This window comes from Megascapheus bottae, chromosome 20 (genome assembly GCF_031878675.1).
Source record: "Megascapheus bottae isolate mThoBot1 chromosome 20, mThoBot2.hap1, whole genome shotgun sequence".
In the NCBI taxonomy this organism is placed as follows: domain Eukaryota; kingdom Metazoa; phylum Chordata; class Mammalia; order Rodentia; family Geomyidae; genus Megascapheus; species Megascapheus bottae.
The window spans coordinates 39,381,953-39,405,935 of NC_143528.1; the positions used below are offsets into that span (position 1 = coordinate 39,381,953).

The 23,983-nt window shown below is 41.4% G+C and overlaps 2 protein-coding genes across 8 annotated transcripts in view; one reads left to right on the forward strand and one right to left on the reverse strand.

Moving 5' to 3' along the window:
• Ints9 (integrator complex subunit 9) overlaps positions 1–5,284 on the reverse strand; it is a 60,254-nt gene extending 54,970 nt beyond the window's left edge. For both annotated transcript variants that reach the window (XM_090353674.1, XM_090353675.1), the window contains exon 1: positions 5,184–5,284. In XM_090353674.1, the coding sequence (XP_090209800.1) occupies positions 5,184–5,192 (9 nt within the window). In that variant the 5' untranslated portion in view covers positions 5,193–5,284. The remainder of the gene's footprint in view (positions 1–5,183) is intronic.
• A 630-nt stretch (positions 5,285–5,914) lies between these two features.
• Hmbox1 (homeobox containing 1) overlaps positions 5,915–23,983 on the forward strand; it is a 97,585-nt gene continuing 79,516 nt past the window's right edge. For 2 of the 6 annotated variants that reach the window (XM_090353679.1, XM_090353680.1), the window contains exon 1: positions 6,410–6,739. The gene's annotated coding sequence lies outside the window, so the exon portion shown is untranslated. Of the gene's footprint in view, positions 5,965–6,401; positions 6,740–23,983 lie in introns of those variants that run through there. The other 4 variants (XM_090353676.1, XM_090353678.1, XM_090353677.1 and 1 more) reach the window with 3 other exon arrangements.

Here is a 23,983-nt window from a genome sequence, read left to right on the forward strand (position 1 = left end):
AGAATATATTTCAGGGCGTTCTCCAGTTTTAACATTTGTAAATACAAGTATGGAAAAAAATTTCCTCCATCAAACTCAGTAAGTATAATGGAGACTTAAATAACTTTTCTTGCAGACCAGAGTAACAACTCTGCAAAGGCAATCAGGCTCATTTACAAAGGATTACCATCAACTTGAAAGTCACATTCAAGTTTGTGCCTCAGCAAAATGATAAATAATTCGGTGTCATAGATCTTTGAGGTCAAGTGTAACAGTTAAAATGAGACGTGTTGAAACTTTGAATATCAGAGGATACAGTGATCGAATAACAAATCTTTATTGGCTTGAATAGGCTAGAAAATGCTCTCCATCTCTAGAACCATCTAGATAGTATATGTGCTGAGTTCTTGAATTTCATATGTTCATTGACTTTAATCTTTATTTATTTGAATGACGAGATTCCTTGCTAGGATGCTTCAAACTCACTTCCTGTCAGCATACTCAGTATTTTTTGTCCCACTGGATTTTTTTTTTTTTTTTTTTTTGCCAGTCCTGGGCTTAAGCTCAGGGCCTGAGCTTTTTCTCAAGGTTAGAGCTTTACCACTTGAGCCTTAGCACCACTTCCGGCTTTTTCTGAGTATGTGTACCGAGCAATCGAACCTGGGTCTTTGTGCATGCTAGGCAAGCACTCTACCATTAGGCCAAACTCCCGGCTCCCCCAATGGCTTTTGATAAGGATCAAGTGAACTCTAGTTTTCCACACTAGTTGAATTGGCCACTAGGGTGTACCCAATTAGGCTCAATCTATACTAATAAGTGAATATGCTTTAAAATGCAGTGACTCAGAAGATACACTTCCAATTTTATTTGTAAAATGATTATGCGCTGGGCATGATGGCACATGCTTGTAACAATCCCAGCGCTCTAAAAAGTAGGAAGAACATAAATTTGAAGATAGTGTGGGCTACAAAGTAAGTCCCTGTCTCAAAAACAAAACAAAGGTTCTGCATAACAATAAATACCAACCAATACATTTTTTCAGATAAATAAACTTGCCAGAATATTGCATAATATTATAAATAATGTTATTAAAATCCTTGGAGTTGGTACCTAAGGAGAAGCCATCCAAATATAACATAATGACACTGGTTTTGTGTGTGTGAAAAGCCACCAAGAAATTGCTGTACAAAAAGTTAAGAGAACTATAAAGGTATTAATGGAAGCTAAATTTGGACAATATAAAAGCATAGCCTCATTCAATTGGCATACTGTGACATATGGCCTGTTGTATTATCATGAAAATTTGTAATTCAAAATTTAAAATGAGCATTGAATAGTATTTCTCAGTATTCTCTCTATCTTCCTTCCTTCAAAAAATAATGTAACTCCTTGCTAGGCATTGGGCAGTGTGCCAGAGTTTCAGCCTTTACTAAGCAGTCAGGGAGGTATGGGTTTAGATTTTGGTGCTACCACTTTCAGTCTGTGGAACCAGTGAGCTCCCACAAGCTTACAGATGATCAAAGGAGTAAATAGGATGCAGCAGAAGCAGCCAGACACTACACTTGTCTGGCACACAGAGACTGCTGGATAAAAGGCAGTAACTATTGGGCTGGGAGGATGGCCTAGTGGTAGAGTGCTTGCCCAGCATGCATGAATCCCTGGGTTCAATTCCTCAGTACCACAAACACAGAAAAGACCAGAAGTGGTGCCGTGGCTCAAGTAGTAGAGTGCTAACCTTGAGCACAGAGAAGCTCAGGGACAGAACCCAGGTCCTGAGTTCAAACCTCAAGACTGGCAAAGAAAAAAAAAACCAGTAGCAACTATTATTATTTATACCTTTACTCCACAGGTCCACAGGTCCTGTAATCTTGCTAACTCCACTCATAAATCTTCCCTCAACAGTATTCACAAACCTTGACAGGCTTTCAGAAATTATGCACTCAACTACTGTTTGGTAAGGCCACACTGTTAGGCTCTGGAATACATACTGTACATTAGAAAGTCCAGATTTGAAGGCAGTCACAGTTTTTTTTTTCCATATATTTTTTATTGTAATTAATAGTAGGGTTACATTATATTCACCAGATAGAAGGTGCATTACTTCACAAACATTGATACCCTTTCTCATGTCTTGGCCCCCATTTCCCTCTTCCCACTCCCACCCCTCATCTTGTTTTCCCCCCCTTTCCTATCCTATTTCAAGTAACCAAATAAGTATATATACAATATATCAGATAACAAGGTGAAATACTGTAACAATATGAGATAACCAAGGGACAGCAAAAGAGATGAGATAACATAGTACATTAAGGACAACAATCACTCATTATATGGCTTTTGTTTCTATATCCAGTGATTTGTGGAAGCATCTTACCTCTGGGAAACTTTGGACAGAGACCTCAAGGGTATAAGACTTAAGCCAGCCCCTTCTGCCTGCCCTCCACCCCCCAAGGGGTGGGGGATGTGGCAGGTAATGGAAAACCCTGGAAAATCCCCAAAACAGAAGAGAACAGGTTGCGTTCAAGAACAGAAAGATGTGTGAAATGAATGGAACAAAAATTAAGGGAAGTAGAAAAGTATTCTTCAAGTCCAAACAAAAATTCCAAGACTTTATCCTAGTGGAAAGGCAGGTATTATGGAACACTACTATTTAAAAAACAAAAACAAAACAAAACAAAAAACCCCAAACTGCTGATAAACCCAGCAGAAGATGGATTTGAGAAGGCAGGGAGACTATTTAGAAGGTCTTATTGAGGGGCCGGGAGTTTGGCCTAATAGTAAGAGTGCTTGCTTAGCATGCACGAAGACCCAGGTTCGATTCCTCAGTACCACATACATAGAAAAAAAAGCCAGAAGTGGTGCTGTGGCTCAAGTGGTAGAGTACTAACCTTGAGAAAAAAACAAAAAAACAAAAAACCCCAAAGATAGTGCTCAGGCCCTGAGTCTAAGACCAGGACTGGCAAAGAAAAAAAAAAAAAAAAAGGTCTTATTGAATATCAAGTGTCAAGCAAAAAGATGTAGTGATGTAGTGTAAAGGCAATACTATTGAAAATGAAGAAAAACAGATCTACTTGAGAAATTTCATTAAGTAAAACCAACATGATGTGGCCATAGGTTGTGTGTGGGAAAGGTATTTCGGAAAGTTATAGTCTCAAAAACAAGAATGTGTTCAGTAACATGTATTTCTTTTTCTGTTTTGGGGGTATCATTGGGGCCTGAATTCAGGATGCTTCATGCTTGCTAGGCTACCACTCCAATCTCTTCTTGTCTTGGTTATTTGGCCAGTCCTGGGGCTTGAACTCAGGGCCTGAGCACTGTCCTTGAGCTTTTTTTTTTCATTGCTCAAGGGTAGTGCTCTACCACTTGAACCACAGCAGCACTTCTGGCTTTTTCTGTGTACATGGTATGGAGGAATTGAAACCAGAGCTTTGTGCATGCTACTCAAACACTCTACCCCTAGGCCACATGCCCCACCCTGTCCTAGTTATTTTTGAGAAGAGTCTCCCACTATGCCCAAGGCAGCCTGGGCTGAGAGCCTTCCAATCATGCTTTTCATGTTGCTGGGGTTGACACGTGACTGACGTTGTGTCCAGTCACTACACTTCCCCAATTAGTGGGGTAATAGGCAGGTACCACTGCACCCAGTCACTGTCTGAGATGGGGTCTGGCAAATTTTTATGCCAGGACTGACTTCAAGCTATGACAGTCCCTGACTCCAATTCCTACTTGGCTGGGATCTATTCACATTCACACACACATATATAACACATACATACACACATACAATCAAACATAGGCCCTGTGTATGCTAGTGGAGCACATCAGTGTACATCTTCAGCCCCTGTGACATATAAACACACTATCTCATATTCCTCAAACAGTATATAGTTGTTTTTTTTTTTTGTTTTTTTGCAGTCCTGGGCTTGAGCTCAGGGCCTGAGCACTGTCCTGGGACTTTCTCAAGGTTAGAGCTCTACCACTTGAGCCTCAGCACCATTTCTGGCTTTTTTCTATGTATGTGGTACCAAGGAATCGAACCCGGGTCTTCATGCATGCTAAGCAAGCACTCTACCACTAGGCCAAACTCCCGGCCCAAACAGTATATAGTTGTAAAAATTGTGAACTTTATTAAACCCTTCAGAAGGTACAGCACATAAATCTAACATGCTTTTGCAACCTCTGCTATGTTGGTAGAATTGTACATTGTAGATCACCTTTCAATTAACCAATGACTTTTCGTGTACGAGATGTGGTTTGACTGGGAGAACATCAACGAACACTTCCTGTCCCTCTCAAGTGTCTTTCAATTCTCAAAGGGCAAAATCATCTTTTTCTTTTTCGTTAACTTTCACGTTTTCATCCCTCTAAAAACACTTAGGAGAATTTTAGGAGTCAAGCGAGTGTATGTAAAGCAAATCTTGGCTCTCTGTGAGAGGGGGGAAAAAAACAAACAAACAAAAACCCCCAAAACTTTGACACTTCCCTGCCTTTTAAAACTGACCATGCCTAACAGGCTTGAGAAAGTTTCTTTGTCCATCCATCACGGGAAGTAAAGCTTGGCAATAACCTGGCTGCAAGAACGTGGACTTTTCAAAATAATAATAAAAAAGGTCGAGACGCAGTATTTCAGGGCGGTTTTCCACGCTCCTGACGGTGCCGCTCCTCGTTCAGGACCCAAAACAACTTGCTACAGGTGCGCGCGCAGTTAAGAACAAGCGTTTCCACAGCCTTCTCGGCCGTGCGCAAACCTCCGGGGCCCCGCCACGGCCCCCGCGCCCCGAGCGCCACGGTCCGGCCACCCCGAGGTTTACCACTCGACAGTCCCCGCAGACTCCGGACCGCGCCGAGGAGCCCGGATCGGGAACCTCGACGAGCGCGCCTCGGCTCGAGCCCGAGCCGTCCGTCCTCCCCGCCGCCGAGGCGCGGCGCTCCCCGGCGTGCGGAGCCCTCACGTGGACGCCGACCTCAGGCCCACCCCAGGCCCACGGCCGGCGCCCGGCCACCTCGCGCCTACACCCCAGGAGCCGCCCAAGCGAGGCTGCGACGCCCGGCCGCGGCGTGGGACTCCCGCCTTCCCCCCTCCCCGAAGCGCCCTCTTCAGCCCGCCTCGCTCTCCAGTTCCCTAGCGGCCACCCTTCCTTCGCGACGACGTTCACGAGGACACCGCTCCCCCTCAGCCCTCCGACCCAGGAGCGGCAACTCACCAGTTTCATACTGGACTTTCGGCGGGTAGGTGTTGGTGGTCCTGGGAGCGCCTTCCGGTTCGTGCTCCGTCGCAGGCAGCAGAGTGCATCGCGGGATTTGTAGTCTTTTCCCCCCCTCCTCCCCCCTCCCCCCTTCTGGGGTATCTTGGGAAATGTAGTCCTTCCCGGGCACCACGGGAAGTGTGGTCGCCGCCCCTTTCCTTCCTTCCCTCTTAGAACACCTCTTTCCGTCAACTTAAAATTCATCCCCGCCGCCAATTCATCCTCTCTCCACACCAGCTGATATCACATTCCCCATACGGGCCCCGGTCACTCATGGCATTCTGGGATTTGTAGTCCATACTGCTGCGGGGCCTCTTTCCCCCCCTCCTCTTTTTGGGAAGGCGTATGGACGCGCAGCCTTCCGGGAATTGTAGTTCCCCAGGGCCTCCAGACACGGGGCTGCGCGGGTTTACTCCAGGGAGGCAGAAACTACAACTCCCAGGGACACCCGGCTGCAGCAGGTGGGAGCGGGGCTGTTGATATCAATATGGCGGTTGTCAGCCAGACAAAGACAGTCAGTCTGATGTGATTGAGACAAGGGAGGTTTTCAGGGGGGCGACTGTTGAGAGCGGGGCCTCCCCTCCCCCGTCTCCTCTTCCTGCGCGGGCCTCCGGCCCTCCCCAACCCCTCCCGACGGGAGCCCCGCACGGAAGCACCCCTCCCCCTCCCGCTTCCCTCCTCCCGCCTCAGCCCTGGGTGCCGGGACGCTGGGGAGGGGTCTGTGCCGAGCGGTGGCGAGGTGAGTCGGGCGGATCGGAAGCAGGACCGCCTCCAGTCTGGTCCTCACTTCTTTCTCTCCACTTTAAGAAGGACTGTGTGCGTGTGCGGGGTTGGGGAGGAAAGTGAGTGGGCGCTCGGGCCGACGGGCGGGAGGCTGCGGGGCTCGGGAGCGGGGGACCCGGCGCGGGCTGGGGTGGGGCCGTCGGTGAGGGGCCGTCCCGGGAAGGCGTCCTCGGCTCCGCAACTCCCCCCGCCGGCGTCCCCCGCGCCGCCTGGGTGGCGGAGGTGGGGTCTCCCGCCTGGAGTTGGGGAAACTGCGAGGTGGGCTCTCGTCGGCGTGGACCGGGGCGTCCCGCCGCGGGACGCGCGCTCGCGTGCGGTGCCCGTGCGGCCGAGCGCAGCCCGGAGCTGCCAAGTTGGACGGCGCTGGCGGCTGTGCCCGGGCCTGGGCGCGGAGCGGGAGCCCGGGTGCCGGACGCGTGGGCTGGGGGGACGCGGTGCGGGGCGGCGGGCGCCGCCGCTCGCCGGCGTCCCGTCGGTTTCCCGCTCTCGCTGCGCCCCCTCCCCCGGGGCCGATCTCCACCCCGAACTCCAGACGCGGGGACCCGGGGTGGGGGGGCGGGGAGGCTGTGGACTGAGATGGAGCTCTGCTCCCCAGGTCTCTAGACGGGAAGGGAAAAGAAGAAACAAACAAGCAAGCAAGGTTCCCTAATATTTTATTCCGGAACTGTGTTTTGGTGACACTATTGGGGCTACTTTGAAAAGCGTCCTCCATCCACCTTCACCCCAAAACAGTAAGTAGGTAGAGGGATCTTCCCGTCTCCCTCCCGGGCGGGGACGAGCGCTCGGGGACGCGGGCCGGCGGGCTGCCCACGGAGGCCGGCGTGGCTGCCCACGGAGGCCGGCGTGGCTGCCGTGTGGTCCGATGCCCGGCGACTTCTTCCCGTGGAGGGAGACGCCGAGAAGCGATCCTTGGCGGAGAAGAGCCTGGCGGTGCCCTCCAGGCGCTGCTTTGTATTTGCCTTCCACCCCGCCCGGATCCGCCTCACATTTTGCCTGAAAGCCGATAGGGACCGGTGAGTGGGGAAGCAGACTGGGTGAGCGAAGGGGCGGACGCGGTCGGACGGAAAGGTGCAACGCGATGGCTGTTTTTATTGAGTGTGGAGCTTTCTAAGGAGCACCCGTGTGCCAGACGGGTAAAGTGACACGACTCGTTCATTCCTTCCCTCCCTTCTTTGCTTCCGTGTCTGATAGACTTAGCTCCTGTGCCTTTTCGGTCGTGCTCGTGTGTGTGTGTGTGTGTGTGTGTGTGGTTTTACTATAAAATGCGGCATTGTAGGAAAAGGATCTGCGTGCGTTTTGCATTTATGCCACAGGTAATTGTCACCTCAGGTTTGTCGTGATTTCTATTACACTGGCCATCATTGCACAACTAAGTTGCTAGACCCCGTTGAGTAGTGTCTGCAGGTCAAGTTTGAGACATAGGATCTTTTAAATTTTTTTTTCTATAACTGTTAAGAATGCTCTACCCCCCCCAAAAAAAAAAGAAAAAGGAATTGAGGGGGAATTCAACATCTTTTCTTTCTCTTTCTCACAGTCTTTAACACCAGGAGAATTTAGAATCTTACATTTTATACTGTGATAACCCTTCTGTGACAGTTTTTTTTATATCATAGCCTTTTGGCATAATTTCTGTTTAGACTGTGGGTAATTTAATGTATTTACTTACTTTGTACAAAACTTATCCATTCCTGAATATGCCACTTAGAAGTGAGAGACCTTTAGATTTCATAAAAACTGAAAGTCACATATGGTATGTAATTTGATAACCTTTGACGTTTCTGCAGTTGGTCATTCAGAGAGATAAGGGATTGTGGAAAATACTCTGGGAAGAGGTTGTCATGCTCAGGTTTATTACACTGGGGGCCAGAGGAGTTTCTACTCCAAAGTCTGAGCTCTGACCAGCAATCCTTTTATAGCACTTGGGTTTGGGGGTTTAGTTCTGAGTTCTAGAGCACAAATGTTTTGAGTTTTGGTTTATCCTAAGGGTTGCTGTTTCTTGAAAGTTTCATGAAGCATAAAGCTCAAGCTAGTTCTATCAAGCTAATTCTGACAATATTTTCCTTACCAAGTTGACCTAGTTCTGATATGGCAGAGTTGAGCTAGTTCTAATAACGGCTGATTTTCCTTATCATAGAAGCATGAAATAGGGAAAATAAACAGACTGATTGATTGACCTGAATAAAATAAGAATTGATGTGTCTTCTAAATCTTGAATTTAAAATATAGACTATGATATTCCAGAGCTGAGCCTTCGGTTTGCTGGATTTCTGGCATTGCCTGTTTTTAGTTTTATTATGATCCGAAATTCTACTTTGCAAAAAGTGGAGAAAAGGCTTTATGTAACTGCATAGTAGAGTGTTACAGTTTCTGTGAAACATTCTGATAGTTGTAGAACTTAAAAATGTTTAATAATTATTTGTGAAATACAAGGCTAAAATGGTTTTCATCTCCTCATTCCTCAAAATGTCTTTCTGTTTTCACCTCTGGAACTGCTAAGTTATTTACTGGGAAAAGCATTCATTAAAGTTTTTCTGACTAATAGTTGGGTCAAAATCATTCATTACATGTAACCCAAATATAGTCTTTGCCTTCATTGGTCTGATTCTGTTGCACTTTAAGCACCAGGGCATTGAAGTGATATAAAGCTTTTAATGCAGGTTAAAACATAAAACATTCTCATCTTCTAGAAGTCTTATGGTTTGTGAAAAAAAATTAGAAAACCAGGGTAACAGTGCCTGTCCAACTTAAATTTCATCATATTTTAATATGATTGCTTTTAGAAATATTGCCTGTATAAGGAAAGGTTGGAAATCTAGCTGTTTTTCTGATCTGTCTGTTGCTCGTTTGTGGTATCATGCACATTGAATGCTATTTGGTCACAAACGTTCATCAAGGAGAGTGATCTTTGCATTAGGCTGGATGCCTTTATCCAGGCTTCCTTTTCACTGTTGGGCCGATCTGAGTCTTTTTGCCAGAATCTTCAATTTCAGCATTAGTAATATAAACGTAATAGTTGAGTATTTGTAAACTATAAGAACCATTGCAACAAATCTCTCATTGTTTCATTCTGACAGTTTTTGTGTCAACTGTTGATTGGAATTCTATTGCTTGTTTTTTTCAGTACATATTGAATCCATTGGGAATTTTCATCTTGATTTGTTACTTCAATCTATCCAGACTTTTAATATATCATATGTCTACTAGGTTTCCAGTAAAAGCCTGTTTGCCTTTTCTGTTCATTTTATTGCAGCTCTTGATTCTATTACATTTTGTATGCAGTTCTTTAAACCTGTTTCTCTTGGGAATTAGAAATTTATCCTAGAATATTATTTTTCATAAATGGAAGTTGGAATATTACTCAACTTTAAAAATAAAACACGAACATTTATAAATGAAACTGTTCAGTGCTTATTTTGTGTACCTGCTCAGTTTGTTGTTGTTGTTTTTGTTTCCAGATTCCTACTTTGCCATTCTTTGCCTAGATTCTTCTGTTAGCTGCTACCTTTTTCTTCTCAATTTAGTAGAACTTTATAAAAAATTATTAATGGAAAGCACAGATTTTTCTAGATTGTCATATATGTGTACCTCCATATGCACACATCTATCTGAAAGCATCTTTATGTTTCTTTATGCATCTATTAGACATGTATTCACTAAAAGTCTGTCTGAGCCACACAATGCAAGAACCAAGTGAGTGGGTCTGCGCTATAGAAACTTTCTCTGTAAGCTATTATTTTAACAGATTATAACAGTACAGCTCACTAAAAATATGAACTGTCAACTTGAAAGTTTTCTGAAAATAATTTTTTGTTTTGTTTTGTTTTGTTTTGCCAGTCCTGGGCTTAAGCTCAGGGCCTGAGCACTGTCCTTGGATTTTTCTCAAGGCTAGAATTCTACCACTTGAGCCTCAGCACCACTTCTGGCTTTTTCTAAGTATGTGGTACCAAGGAATTGAACTTGGGTCTTCGTGCATGCTAGGCAAGCATTCTACCAGTAGGCCAAATTCCCGGCCCCTCTGAAAATAATTTTAAGTAATTAATATGTGACTGAAATTCCTAGGGCTGGAGTTGTAGTAGGGAGCTTGAATCTCCAACACACACACACACACACACACACACACACACACACACACACACACACAACTACTTGTTAGTATATATATGTAAACATTCTGTTGCCTTAGATAACTTGTTTTTCTTGACATTAGGGAAAACAGCTTGGAAGTTCCATCCTTTGTCTTGAAAACTTTCCAGGAGCAAACTGTTTTACCCTACCTGTGACAATAAATTTGAAGGTACAGTAAGCTTTTCTAGTGGTTGTAATTCTGGTGCAGTGTTCTACGGGTCCTATTAAGCTGTAAGGACAGTTTTTTATTTTTATTTATTTATTTTTGCCAGACCTGGGCTTGAGTTCAGAGCCTATGCACTGTCCTTAGACTTTCTCAAGGCTAGAGCTCTACCACTTGAGCCTCAGCACCACTTCCAGCTTTTTTCTATGTATGTGGTACCGAGGAATCAAACCTGGGTCTTCGTGCATGCTAGGCAAGCACTCTTACCACTAGGCCAAACTCCGGGCCCCAGTGTCTTTATATTTATGTTGTTTTTTTTTTTTCCCCTTGTGAGCAAAAGGAAAAAGATAACAGTAGTCCTATTTAGCTCTGACATAGTTGGTTAATGTTTTTGACTTTTAAGACATGTGATACTAGACTGTTTCCTTGTTGGGGACCAAATGATTTCATTGCAAGGGCATGTAGGTTTTTCTTAAACTTATAAATACTGGTTATGATTAAAACACTTACTAAATTCTCTATACTGGCTATATTCTTTATAGTGTGTTGGAAACTTAATAATTCTCAAAATTATATGCATGCTAAATGGCTAGTGGAAGTCATCAGCTTTAATATATAGTCACGGTTTTTTAGGTCTTTTTTTTTTTTTCCCCCAATCCTGGGGCTTGAACTCAGAACCTGGGCACTGTCCTTTTGCTCAAGACTCGCTGTCTTCCACTTGAGCCACAGCACCACTCAGCTTTTTCTGTGTATATAGTACTGAGGAATGGAATCCAGTGCTTCATGCATGCTAGGCAAGCACTTTACCTCTAAGTCACATTTCCAGCCCTAAAGACATAGTTTTCACAGAGAGAAGAAGGTCAAATGTTCTCTGCTGGGAAGATGACTTAGTACTGAACCTTTCTACCTGCCTTAAGATTTTGATAAGGTAGTAGTGTTGTTAATTTCAAGGGGGGGGGGGAAATTTCAAGGGGGGGAAGCTCTTGCTTTGGGCTAGTGAGTCAATCCTTGAAACCACCCTCACTCCACCCCCAAGTCATGCAATCAACTTGATTTTCCACTCTTTGTAGATATTCACTTTGTTTTCCTTTTATTGCTGTTCTCTTAATTCATTGTTTCTAACTTAATTACATCAGTCTCTTAGCTAATCTTGTTGTATTCAGTTTTTTTTTCATTAGTCATTCTACACTTGTACCTGTGGGATCGTGCCAAAATAAAATGTGAATTTGATTGTCAGCCATACTTTTCCTGTAATCCTGCAGCCTTTCAGATAAATGCAAATTTTTAGTCATTCTGCCTATGTTCCTTTCAGACAAAATACAAGTCACTATACCTATGTGACCTTGACAAGTAATTTAGAATGTGTAGTTCAGTTTCCTCATCTGTAGAATGGGAATAAAATGTTTATTACTTCATGGGATCATACTGTAGATTCAGAGGCAAACTGTACCTTTCACACAGTTTCTCTTATTGATCACATCTTACATAATCTAAGTACAGTATTAAAACAGGAGGGATGTATAGGGCAGACATGCAGAGGTTATAACTCACCACTAGAACACTTGCTTAGCATACACAAGCAAGCCCCGAATTCAATCCCCATTACCATGAAATGAAATAAGACAAAAATTCAGGAAAGCAACATCGATATGTGTGTATAGTTAGTTCTATTCCATTTTTCATGTAGGTAGAATCAAGTCAGAGAAGTATTCTATCACTACAAGGACTGAATAATTTTTTCTTTTCATTAGTTCTATTGCTTTGTCAGTTTAATTGAAGAGAACAGATAACTTGTAGCAATTTGTAATATTTGAGAAATGCTTTTGGCACATAGGTAAAGGTTTTATGAAAATTGCTCTTATACTTTTTTGTTACAAAAATTTAAGTATTGGGCTAGGCACAGTTGCATGTACCTGTGATCCCAGCTATTTGGGAGGGAGAGGTAAGAGAATTGTGGTCTGAGGTCAGCCCTGGAAAATGTAGAGACCTTATCTAAAATAAATTGAAAAAAAGCAGGAAGCAAAGGGGTGTGTCTCAAGCTGTTACAGCACTTGCCTAGCTAGTGCAAAGCTCTGAGTTCAAAAACCCAGTCTAACAACAACAAAAATCTAAATGCTGGCAAGCTTTGTTGAAGTGAAGAGTCATATCACTCATTAAGCTTTCTGAAATTTAACAGTTTCATTGTACAGCCCAATCTTCCTATAACTTTTTATGTAGGTTAAACTGGCCTGAACTCACAGTTCTTTTGCCTAATGTGTTAGAATGTTAGATGATCAGAATTATAACTATTCTGCTTTTAGTTTGGTCTTTGACAGTGCTCATGAAAACGTATGAGGTTGATGGTGAGCTCAAGTCCTATGCATTTTAGACTTGTTGCAAGGGGATTAGTTTAAAGAAAAGTGTGTTTTAAGATTTTTTTTTGAGAAACAATACATCACAAATAATTCCATTCAACTTTCTTTGTGTTAAGTACTTGCATTTGATATTAACACCTATTTCCCCCAATTAAAACTCTTTCTATCTGAGACTTCTCTTTATCATCCTTTCTTGTCTTGTTAAACCTACTATCTCTGGTCTTTATACCTAGACATTAAATCTTTAAATCACCTGTTGGTATCTAATTGTCAGTGATCTGCTGATTCTTTGGCCATCAGATGATGTGAGGCTCATTGATTTCCTCTTTGTAGTGCCATGCCCTTGACTCCTCTCCCCCCTCCCCTCCCCCCTCTCTCTCCCCCCCTCCCTCCCTTCCTCCCTCCCTCCCTCCCTCCCTCCATCCCTCCCTCCCTCCCTCTCCCCCAGGACATTGCACTTGCTAGGCAACCACTTTACCACTGAGCTGCATCCCAGCCCATCACTTCTGTAGAAGACCTTTTGCTTCTTCTCTACCCTATTCCATGGTGCATTGCACACTCGGGATAATGGGCATCCAACTTTTCATCAGGTCATGTACAAAGCTACCGTATCTCAGTTCAGATTATTCTATGTGATAATTTTTAGTTCCTCAGTTTTTTAAAACAATCCTTTGCTGCTTTTTTTATTTTGGTCTTGGGACTTGAACTCTGGGCCTGGGTGCTATCTCTGAGCTTTTCAGCTCAAGGCTATTGCCCTACCCCTGAAGCCACAGCACCACTTCTGGTTTTCTGGTGATTAATTGGAGATAAATGTCTCTCTGTCTTTAGTGCCTGGGCTGACTTTGAACCTCCATCCTAAGATCTCAGCCTACTGAGTAGCTAGGATTACAGGCGTGAGCCACGGCGCCTGGCAATCCTTTGCTTTTGAAAGCTTCTCAAACATTTTCTTTCCTCCTTTACTAGCATCTTATTTTCCTGTTCCTGAGGAATTTCTATATTTTCTCCATTAATGTAGTTTGTTAGTTCAGATAAGCTACTTTGCGCCTATATATTGTCAGCTTTGTTTTCATACTTGTAACATTTTAGTTTCCATTTTATGCATTTGAATTGGATAATTAAAATGTTAGGTCCTTGAATGTCCTATTGACTGGAACTGTCTGGATTCTTTCCACTCCCACTTTCATTTTCACAGTTCGTTTATTAATTCTCAGCTATCTAACCAATATTGAATACATTATTATGTAAAATATAGGCCTTGCCTTTAGAAAGCTCAGTTTAGTTTTGGTAGTATCCAAAAGAAAACAGTGAAGCCCAGTCTCTACTATGCATATGGATTATTATTGCTCAAGTACTTTCTCTGATCTTCAGTACTAGATAAGATTATTGCATCTGATAACTCTCAGTTGCATATTTGGCTATGAAGTGCTGATTCCAAAGGCAGTGATTAAGAATAATTGGGATAGGGGGCCAGGAGTTTGGCGTAGTGGTAGAGTGCTTCCCAAGCATGCATGAAGACCCGGGGTTCGATTCCTTGGTACCACATACGTAGAAAAAAGCCAAAAGTGGTGCTGTGGCTCAAGTGGTAGAACTCTAACCTTGAGAAAGCCCAAGGACAGTGTTCAGGCTCTGAGTTTAAATCCCAGAACTGGAAAAAAATAAAAAAAAGAATGATTGATTGGGGTAGATGAGTAAAGGTGATATAGAAATTTTAGATTCACTATCTTCTGAGTGAGGATAATCTGATTTCCCCAACCCTTACTTCCTTTACCAGGACAGCAGTACATCTTGAAAGTAAAGTGTATCTAATAGTTAAGTAAGGGCTGGGAATTTAGCTCAGTGGAAGAGCACTAGCCTGGCAAGTGCAAGGCTCTGTTTGGTTCTCAGCTCTTCAGGATAATAAACAAAAAAATCAGTTTACATAGTACTTCAGAGGACCAATGGCATATTGTCCCAGTTGGGAGATAAAGCCAGGCAGCTGGGCATATTACCTTTTAGTTACCTAACCTGGGAAACTTCATTGCTAGTGTGTAGCATTTTATTGATAGATGTAATTTGGGAGGCCTACAAGGGAGCAGAGATTCTACCTCTTCTGTTTTTTTTTTTTTTTTTTTTTTGGTTGTTGTTGTTGGCTACAACTGTTTGAACTCAGACTCTCATGATTGCCAAGCAGGCACTCTGTTGGTAAGCCACACCTCTAGTCCTTTTTTGGTCTGGTTCTTTGATGCTTACCTGGAAAATAAGCTGTCTGGCTTAGGTTTGGTATCCTAGCTAGGACGACAGGTGAGTGTGCCCATGCCCAGCATCTTTCTGTTGAGATGGAGTGTCTTGAACCTTTCTGCCAAACTTGTGTGGAACAAATATCCTACCAAACTCAGCAGATGTTTACCATTGCAACTACCTATCAGTTTAGAAAGAGTCTAGGACTGCCTAAAACCACAGGCCTTTAGGATTACGGACATGAGCCACTGACTCATAGATTCTGCCTCTTGATAAACATAGTGGTAAGGGTCCTGAAGAGCATGTGTGACGGAAGTATTGCTGTGGCAGTTATAGAAAAGGCAGTTATATCAATGACAAATGTTAATACTTTGATTTACTTGTAGTAATTGTTCTTTGCATGTGAAAATTACATTCTCTCGTGCTTACTTAATGGTGATATAAATAATGCTGCAACTTTCACTACACACACACACACACACGTATGCATTGATATTCTTCAGTTTTTGGAAGTTTTTTTTAAGTTATTCATGGATGAACCATCACTACTTATAACCATTTACTTACTAGTAGACATTAAAGTTTTCTGGCGTTTGTGTGTAAGAACCTCTTGGCTGATATTGGATGGGCCTTTAATAGACATTGTTGTAAATAATATTTAAGTTGGCCAAAGATAAAATACTTCCTTCATCTAGAAATTGTTTCTAGTTATCTCTTTTGTTCTTTTTTCTTCGTCTTCACTTTCTTCTCATGCTAACCTACATAGTAACCTGTGTTTTTGTCTTGTGTTTTTTGAACATATCTAGACTTCAGTCTTGATCTAAGAAAAAGAAAGTTTATAAAGAGCTAAGAATCATTACATATAAAGTTAGGTTCTTATTTGGCTTTTTTTAAAACCAATCCTGGGGTTTGAACTCAGGGCCTGGGCACTGTCCTTGAGCTTTCTCAAGGCTAGAGCTCTACCACTTGAGCAATAGCACTGTTTCTAGCTTTCTCTGTTTTTGTTGTACCAAGGAATCAAACCCAGGGTTTTGTGCATGCTAGACAAGCACTCTACCATTAGGCTATACTCCTGGCTCTCTTATTTGGCATTTTACCCATTGAAGGATTGTTTTATCTTCTGTTAAGTATGAAAAAACTATCTTAAATGACCTCATCGAAACTAGTAATGAATAGTTTAGTGAACACAAAGCTGGATAGTAAAGACCATTAAAAAAACAAAAAAACTAAGTCAAGGCAGGTGGCCAGTTGCTCATACGTGTAATACTAGTTACTCAGGAGACTAAGATCCGAGAATCATGGTTTGAAGCCAGTGGCTCTGAAAAGTTTATGATGCTCTTATCTCCATTTGACCACCAAAATATTGGAAGTGGAACTGTGGCTTAAATGGTAGGGTGCCACTTAAGCATAAAAGCTACAGGACAGGCCGGGAGTTTGGCCTAGTGGTTAAAGTGCTTGCCTAGCATGCATGAAGACCCGGGTTCGATTCCTCGGTACCACATACATAGAAAAAAGACGGAAGTGGGCTGAGGCTCAAGTGGTAGAGCTCTAGCCTTGAGAAAGTCCAAGGACAGTGCTCAGGCCCTGAGCTCAAGCCCAGGACTGGCAAAAAAAAAAAAAAAAAAAAGCTACGGGACATTGCCCAGGCCTTTAGTTCAAATCCTAGTACAATAATAATAATAATAATTTTAAGCAGAAATTAAATATGCCACTTTCTCCATACTCTAAAGAAATTCTTTCACCCAAGGTGTCAGTAATGCTGGAGTCCAGAAACTTGGTCCGAGGGCCCATGACCATTTTTAATGTATGAATTCATAGATTTGCACTCTGTATAAGATTTTCATGCATAAGTCATACCACAATGAATGTACCATTTATGATTTCAAGTTTTGATTTCATTAAAATGAAAATCCTAAAGACACTTATAATCAGTGAGTCATACCTTAGTCTCTTGTTTTGCCAAGCCTTCTACACATTAAATTCAATAGCACTTTTTTGAGTAAACCATCTCAATTTGTACTAAAACATTTAACCCCTGTTTTGTAACGTTATTTTAAGAAACAAGTTTTCACACTTTATTTTGTTAGTTTAGATAATGTGTAATTAAATTCAGCAGTTGTAAGAACAACGGGTATACAGTGAAAGAAGAAATCAACTTATTCTTGTTTGTACTCAGAGGAGTGTATGAGAATGGAGCCAATTAACATACCATGTCAATGTATATGGAAGGGAAACAACGCAATGCAGAGAGCATAGGTTGATTTTAATGACTGTTGCATTTGACTGAGGTCATCTATAGGAGTTATAAGGAACTGAAGTTTTTTTGAGGGGTGGGGGGAGTGAGAAGGGATAGGGGAGTTAGCATTGGAAATATTCTCAATAAGAGAGGTATTTTTAAATATAATTTTATTATTATTTAGTTGTACAGAGGGGTTACCATTTCATAAATAGTAAGTACAATTCTTTTTTGGGCAATGTCACCTCTTTTTCACTTTCACCCAGTTTCCTCCTCTTGTCTGTACATCTCTACCTGCAAAGTTGCATAGTTCACTTAAAATATAAAAAGCCAAAGAATCAAAGTAAAAACAAAACATTTTACAAGAACAAAGTAATTAGAAATTACAAATGAAATTTGCCTCACTTGATTGGTAGAATTTGTGAAGGCATCATGGGGAGACAGGATTTTAGCCATACCAGTGATCCTTCACCTCTGGTGCCAAGTTTTAAAGAACCTTTGGTTATTTGAAATAATCAGAGGACCTTGTCTGTCTAAAAATTACTGGTGCTTTTTGGTGCTTCAATCACCTTCATGTGTTTTGTTATTCATTCATTCATTCACTCATGAGATAGAACACAGCCTCTTACATACTAAAAAGCACATACTGTTCTTGGAAATAGATTTAATGATATTGTGTGTATGTTTCAGAGGCTACTACTACCAACTGGCTTTTCACACTATTAAGCAACTCCCTTTCTTTCTTTTTTTTAATTTCTCCCTTTCTCTCTCTCTCTCTCTCTCTCTCTCTCTCTCTCTCTCTCCTGTCTGTCTGTCTGTCTGTCTGTCTGTCTTCTTTGCTAGTCTTCGGCTTGAACTCAGGGCATGAGCACTGTCCTTGGGCTTTCTCAAGGCTAGAACTCTACCACTTAAGCCACAGCACCACTTCTGGCTTTTTTTCTGTGTATGTGGTACCAAGGAATCAAACCCCAGTCTTTGTTTATGCTAGGGAAGCACTCACTCTACCACTATGCCAAACTCCTTCCCCCTTTTAAGCAACTCTGCTTTAAGCAACGTTTTTTTTCTATATTTTCTGTATTTCTGCATTGCCTTCATTTAGAATTTTTTTTTTTTTTTGGCCAGTCCTGGGGCTTGAACTCAGGATCTGGGCACTGTCCTTGGACACTTTTTGCTCAAGATGAGCACTCTGCCACTTGAGCCACAGCGCCACTTCCAGCTTTTTTTTTTTTTGTCTGTATGTGGTTCTGGGGAATCGAACCCAGGGTTTAGTGCATGCTACACGAGCACTCTACCACTAGGCCACGCTCCGGGCCTCATTTAGATTTTTGGACATGAAATCCTATAACCCAGTCTGTATTTTACTAAAATTAAAATGCTTAATTTTGTTTTTGTTTCTTGAGATGTAGTTCAGAGAAGGATTCAGGTTACTATGCCCTTTTGTGTTTGTATGTATGGAGTGGGAGTAGGGTTCCTGGGGCTTGAACTCAGGGCTTGGGCACTGTTACTGAGCCTTTTTTTTTGCCCAAGGCTACCACCCTACCACTTAAGCCATAGCTCCACTTCTTGCTTTTTTGGTATATTATTAGAGATAAGAATCTGATGGACCTTCCTGCCTGGGTTGGCTTTGAACTATGATCCTCAGATCTCTGCCTCCTGAGTAGGTAGAATTATAGGTGTGAAACCATCAGAACCTGGTTATGTCCTAATTTTATATTTTCGCTGATGATGACGAAGACAACATTGATTCATTACAATCAGATTCTGCCTTTTTGGGATGAACACTGGGAATTTGAATAAATATTTTTTCTAAATAGGTTTTGATTCTTCATAGTAATTCATTTTTTATCTCTTTTTTGTTTTCATTATTTCTTTATTATGTAGTATGTAGTCAACAATCTCATGTATAAATGATTTATGCACACAGTTATTTGTGTGCCTCAATGCCAGAATGTATGTCTTAGAAACGTACAAGCTACTCTTCTACTTTTTTTTTTTTTTTTTGGTCCGTGATGGAGCTTGAAATCTGGCCTGGGTGTTGTGCTTTACCACTTGAGCCACTGCTCCACTTTTGGTTTTTTGACAGTTAATTGTAGATAAGAGTCTCATAGACTTTCCTGCCCGGGCTGGCATTGAATCTTGATCCTCAGCTCTCATCCTCTAGAGTAGGTAGGATTACAGGTGTGAGCCACCAGCACCCAGCTTCTCTTCTGCTTTTGTCCTGAGTCTTCTAGCAGTTTGTTGACCACTGAATTATAAAGATCTTCTCTCAGTGATCCTTTTAAGTAACAGGTGTATGATTTGGTTATTATATTGCCTGATTGAATTTATTGGTATGAACCATTTGTTGTACGTGGATGTAAGTGTGGTTTGTATTACTTTTCAAATAAAAAGATGAACATTTTGTTTGGTTTGTACTGTGGAAATATGAACATTTTGTTTGGTTTGTACTGTTAAGTTTTTTGTCAGTGCTGGGAGTTTGAGAATGAGATGTCTGTATCTTTTTTTGTGCCAATAGCTGGATCTTCTTTCCTTCCCCGTTGGTTTATAAGTTCATATTTTTGTGCCAATACTATGCTGGAGTTTTTGTTTTGTTTTGTTTGCAGTCTTTCCTGCTGATATCCAGTCCCCAGCAAGGCCTATTTTACTCTTTTTTTTTTTTTTTTTTTTTTGCCAGTCCTGGGCTTGAGCTCAGGGCTTGAGCACTGTCGTTGGACTTTCTCAAGGCTAGCACTCTACCACTTGAGCCTCAGCACCACTTCCGGCTTTTTGCTATGTATGTGGGGTACCGAGGAATCGAACCCGGGACTTCGCGCATGCTAGGCAAGCACTCTACCACTAGGCCAAACTCCCGGCCCCCCCTATTTTACTCTTAAATTCATTTTGTTAGCATGTACTAATTTCACTATGGCATTTCACATGTGTGTATTTTTTACTTTAGTCAGAATGACCTCCTCTGTTATTCTTTATTTTCCTCTACTGTTTCACAGTTTTCAATGAAATGTTTTATCATATACTTATACAATATATTTTGCTATTATCATCCTGCATTCTCATTTCCTCTCTCCCCTTCTCTGTTTTTTCCTAAACACTTTCACAGTTATGTTCTCTCTTTTTTGCATGTGTTTGTGTGTAAATATATATGTTTATGAATTTTTAGGTCTAGATTTGTTTAACTTGTCAACATGATTTCCAGTTCCATCCTTTTTTTTTTTTTTGCCAGTGACATAATTTCATGTTTTTTAAATAGGTGTGTAATATTCCATGTACTATGTTTTCTTTAACCATACATCAGTTGTTTGACACCTTGACTTATCATACAGTTTGGTTGTTGTGAACAGAGCTGCAATAAACATGGATATTCAGGAATTTATATTCCCAGTAGGAATCTTAGGTTAGATCTTTTTTTTTTTTTAACCTGTCCTGGGCTTAAGCTCAGGGCCAGAGGACTATCCTTGGATTTTTCTCAAGCCTAGAACTGTACCACTTGAGCCTCAGCACCACTTCTGGCTTTTTCTATGTATGTGGTACCAAGGAATTGAACCCGGGTCTTCATGCATGCTAGGCACGCACTCTACCACTAGGCCAAACTCCCGGCCCAGGTTAGATCTATTTTTATTGTTTTCAGGAACCACCACACTGATTTCTATAGTGGTTGGAGTAGCTTACATCCCTGCCAACAGAGATTCCTCATGCCCTACATCCTTGCCTCCTTTTGTTGTTGTTTTTCTTCATGTAATCTTGATTTTATGGCTAAGGATTTTGAACATTTCTTCATTCATCTATTAGACATTTATGTTTCTCATTCTGAGATCTTTTAGTTCTGTTCATTTGCCCATTTAAAAATTGGTTTATTTGTTTTTTTTCCTGTTTTTAGGGTTTTTTTTAAAGCTCTTTCTGGATATTAATCTTATTTATTTATTTATCTATTTATTTTTTGTTGGTCATGGTGCTTGAACTCTGGGCCTGGGCATTGTCCCTGAGCTTTTCAGCCCAAGGCCACCATCTTACCACTTGAGCCACAGCGACACTTCCTGTTTTCTGGTGATTAATTGGAGATAAGACTCTCATGGACTTAAGAGTGCATTGGCTGGCTTTGAACCACGATCCTCAATTCTCAGCCTCCTGAGTAGCTAGGATTAGAGGTGTGAGCTACCGTGCCCAGTTGATGACTGTATTTTTTAGTGCAGAGAGAACTTCATTCTTCCTTCTCTTTACAAAGTAGTACATAATATGGTTGTTCTGCAGTTTAAGTTAGTCCATTAAGTTTGGCTAAGATGAAGACAATGCCACATCCTTCTGTAAATTTGCCAGATAGAAGGTGCATTACTTCACACATATTGATACCCCTTCTCATGTTTTTGCCCCCATTTCCCTCCCCCCCAATTTTTCTTTTGCTTAGTGAAAAGTAATAAATGTTTTTATGTCATATTAAATGGGAGTGTTTCACCAATTGCCTCTGGAAGTGGCGTGGGTTCAGTAATGTCAAACTTTATACACAAAGTGTAGCAAATCCACAACTGCATCCCATGAAGCTGTGATTTTTTGTTGTTGTTGTTGTTTGTTTTGCAATGGCAGGGTGGGAGAGGACAAAATGTGGAAAAGCTCTTAGTTGTATAGTAAATGCTCCAGTTGAGAAAGTCTAGAATTTAAGGTAGCTCTCTGCAATTGAGGTATAAACAAAGTTTCTACAAACTACTAAAAGGAGAGAAACTACACAGGAGGAGAAAAAAAAAGAGACAGATGCCAACATCCATAGATAAAGAGAAACTAAAATAGTAAGCATTGAAGTGACAAGAAGAAATTTTATGGATGAGCCTAAAGGACCAAATTGAGAAGAAAATCCAGATAAATGGAGTGCCATGACATGTATCTAATCTGGTTTTTGTGTCTGTGCATGTGCACATATGCTGGGAATAGAACTGAGGATCCTACACATGCTAGCCACTAGTCTTTGCTGAGCTGTCCCCCTTTTATTTATCATACATTTGTAATTGTTGGACAGTTTCAAAGCTCTAATAGGATTAATATTGCCCATCAGTTGAAATAGAAGTGCCTACAGTGTAGTAACTATTAGTCAAGGACCAAATCAGGAAGCCAAAATTATCCTCTAGCTTTTTCACATTCTGGTATTTATTAGTTGCTTTACTATGGACCCATTTTCATCTGATTCTAATTTATAGATGCTTCTCTATGCCAAGATAAATTTTACTTCTAAATACTTCAATGTTTGAATGACCTCAGTATGTGTCTTCTAGTTGTGTGTCTTCACAGATTTGAATAAACTAGATCCTTCTCCTCCTCCTTCACCAGTCTAAAGGATTGAACTCGGGGTCTGGGCACTGTCCCTGGGCTTCTTTTGCCCAAGGCTAGCACTCTATTACTTGAGCCACAGTGCCACCTCTGGTCTCTTTTTTTCTGTTTATGTGGTCTGAGGAATCAAATCCAGCACTCTATTCACTAAGCCACATTCCCATCCTTTTTTATCCTTATTGGTAATAAGAGTTTATTCATGAAGTTAATAGATAAGGAATACTACCAGTATTTACAAGCATACCACAAAGAATATGATTGGTTTACTGAGAAGAGCATTTGGGTAAAGCTTTTGACAAAATGTGCAATTTGTAGTGAATTTTTTTTTTTTTTTTTGCCAGTCCTGGGCCTTGAATGCAGAGCCTGAGCACTGTCTTTGGACTTTCACAAAGCAAGAGCTCTACCACTTAAGCCACAGCACCACTTCCAGGTTTTTTCTGTGTATGTGGTACCAAGGAATTGAACCTTAGGCTTTGTGCGTGCTAGGTGAACACTCTATCACTAGGCCAAACTCTTGGCTGGCCCGTGAATCTTTTTTTTTTAATTTAATTTTATTGTCAAGGTGATGTACAGAGGGGTTACAGTCACATCTATAAGGTAATGAGTACATTTCTTGTCAAACATTGTTGCCCCTTCCCTCATTTTTCTCCCAAGTTATAAAGATCATTTCTATCACATTGTCTTGCATTGTTTCACCCTTTGTCCTTTGTCTCAGCATTCTGTTGTTCCTCTTCCCTTCCCCAGCTCACATAAACATATATATATATATCACACAGGGCACTAAAACCAAATACAGTGACAATAGGGGATAAATCAAAGGAGAAACAGCAATAACAACAAAAATAAAAGAATAAAGAAATAACTTCACATAGTACATTAAAAGAAACAACAAAGAAAAACGTTTTGTTTCCATATCTTGGAGTTCATTTCACTTAGCCACATCTTATATGGTCATATGTACATAGTGACTGAGCTACTTTGTGTAGATCCTCTTTATATAATGACCTTGGATAGCTTTCCATGGAAGTGAAAAGCTGAAGCTAGCAATGGTTTGAGGTTTAGGTTTGGATGTCATAACCTCAGTTCTGCCCACATTCTGTTACTAAAAGCAAACCCAAGTCTAGCCATACTCCAGTCTTCTCTTTGGATAGGAAGAAGGACAAAGTTACATTGTAAGAAAGTAATTATTTTGACATAACCTACTGGTCCACCCCTCAACCACCACAACTCATGATCTTCTCATATAAAAATGTCCACTTCCCTCCCAGCTGCCCAAAGACATTAACTGATTGGAGCCTTGTGGAAGTCCGTGATCTCCTGATCTGCACTAGATCAGATGTCAATAATTCTCTTAAGCTCCCCTCTTCTCATATGAGTCAGAGACCTGGGAACTAAAGACTCAAATCAGTGATGTGAGTTTTTTGCTTAGACAAAAATATAAGATCAACTTAAACACAGAATAAGCAGAGGGAGTGAAATCATCAGTTATTGATAATAGGAAACTAGGAAACCAGCAGGAAAAATAATGAAACGAATAGCTGTACTTTGAAAAAGAACCAATAAAATTGAC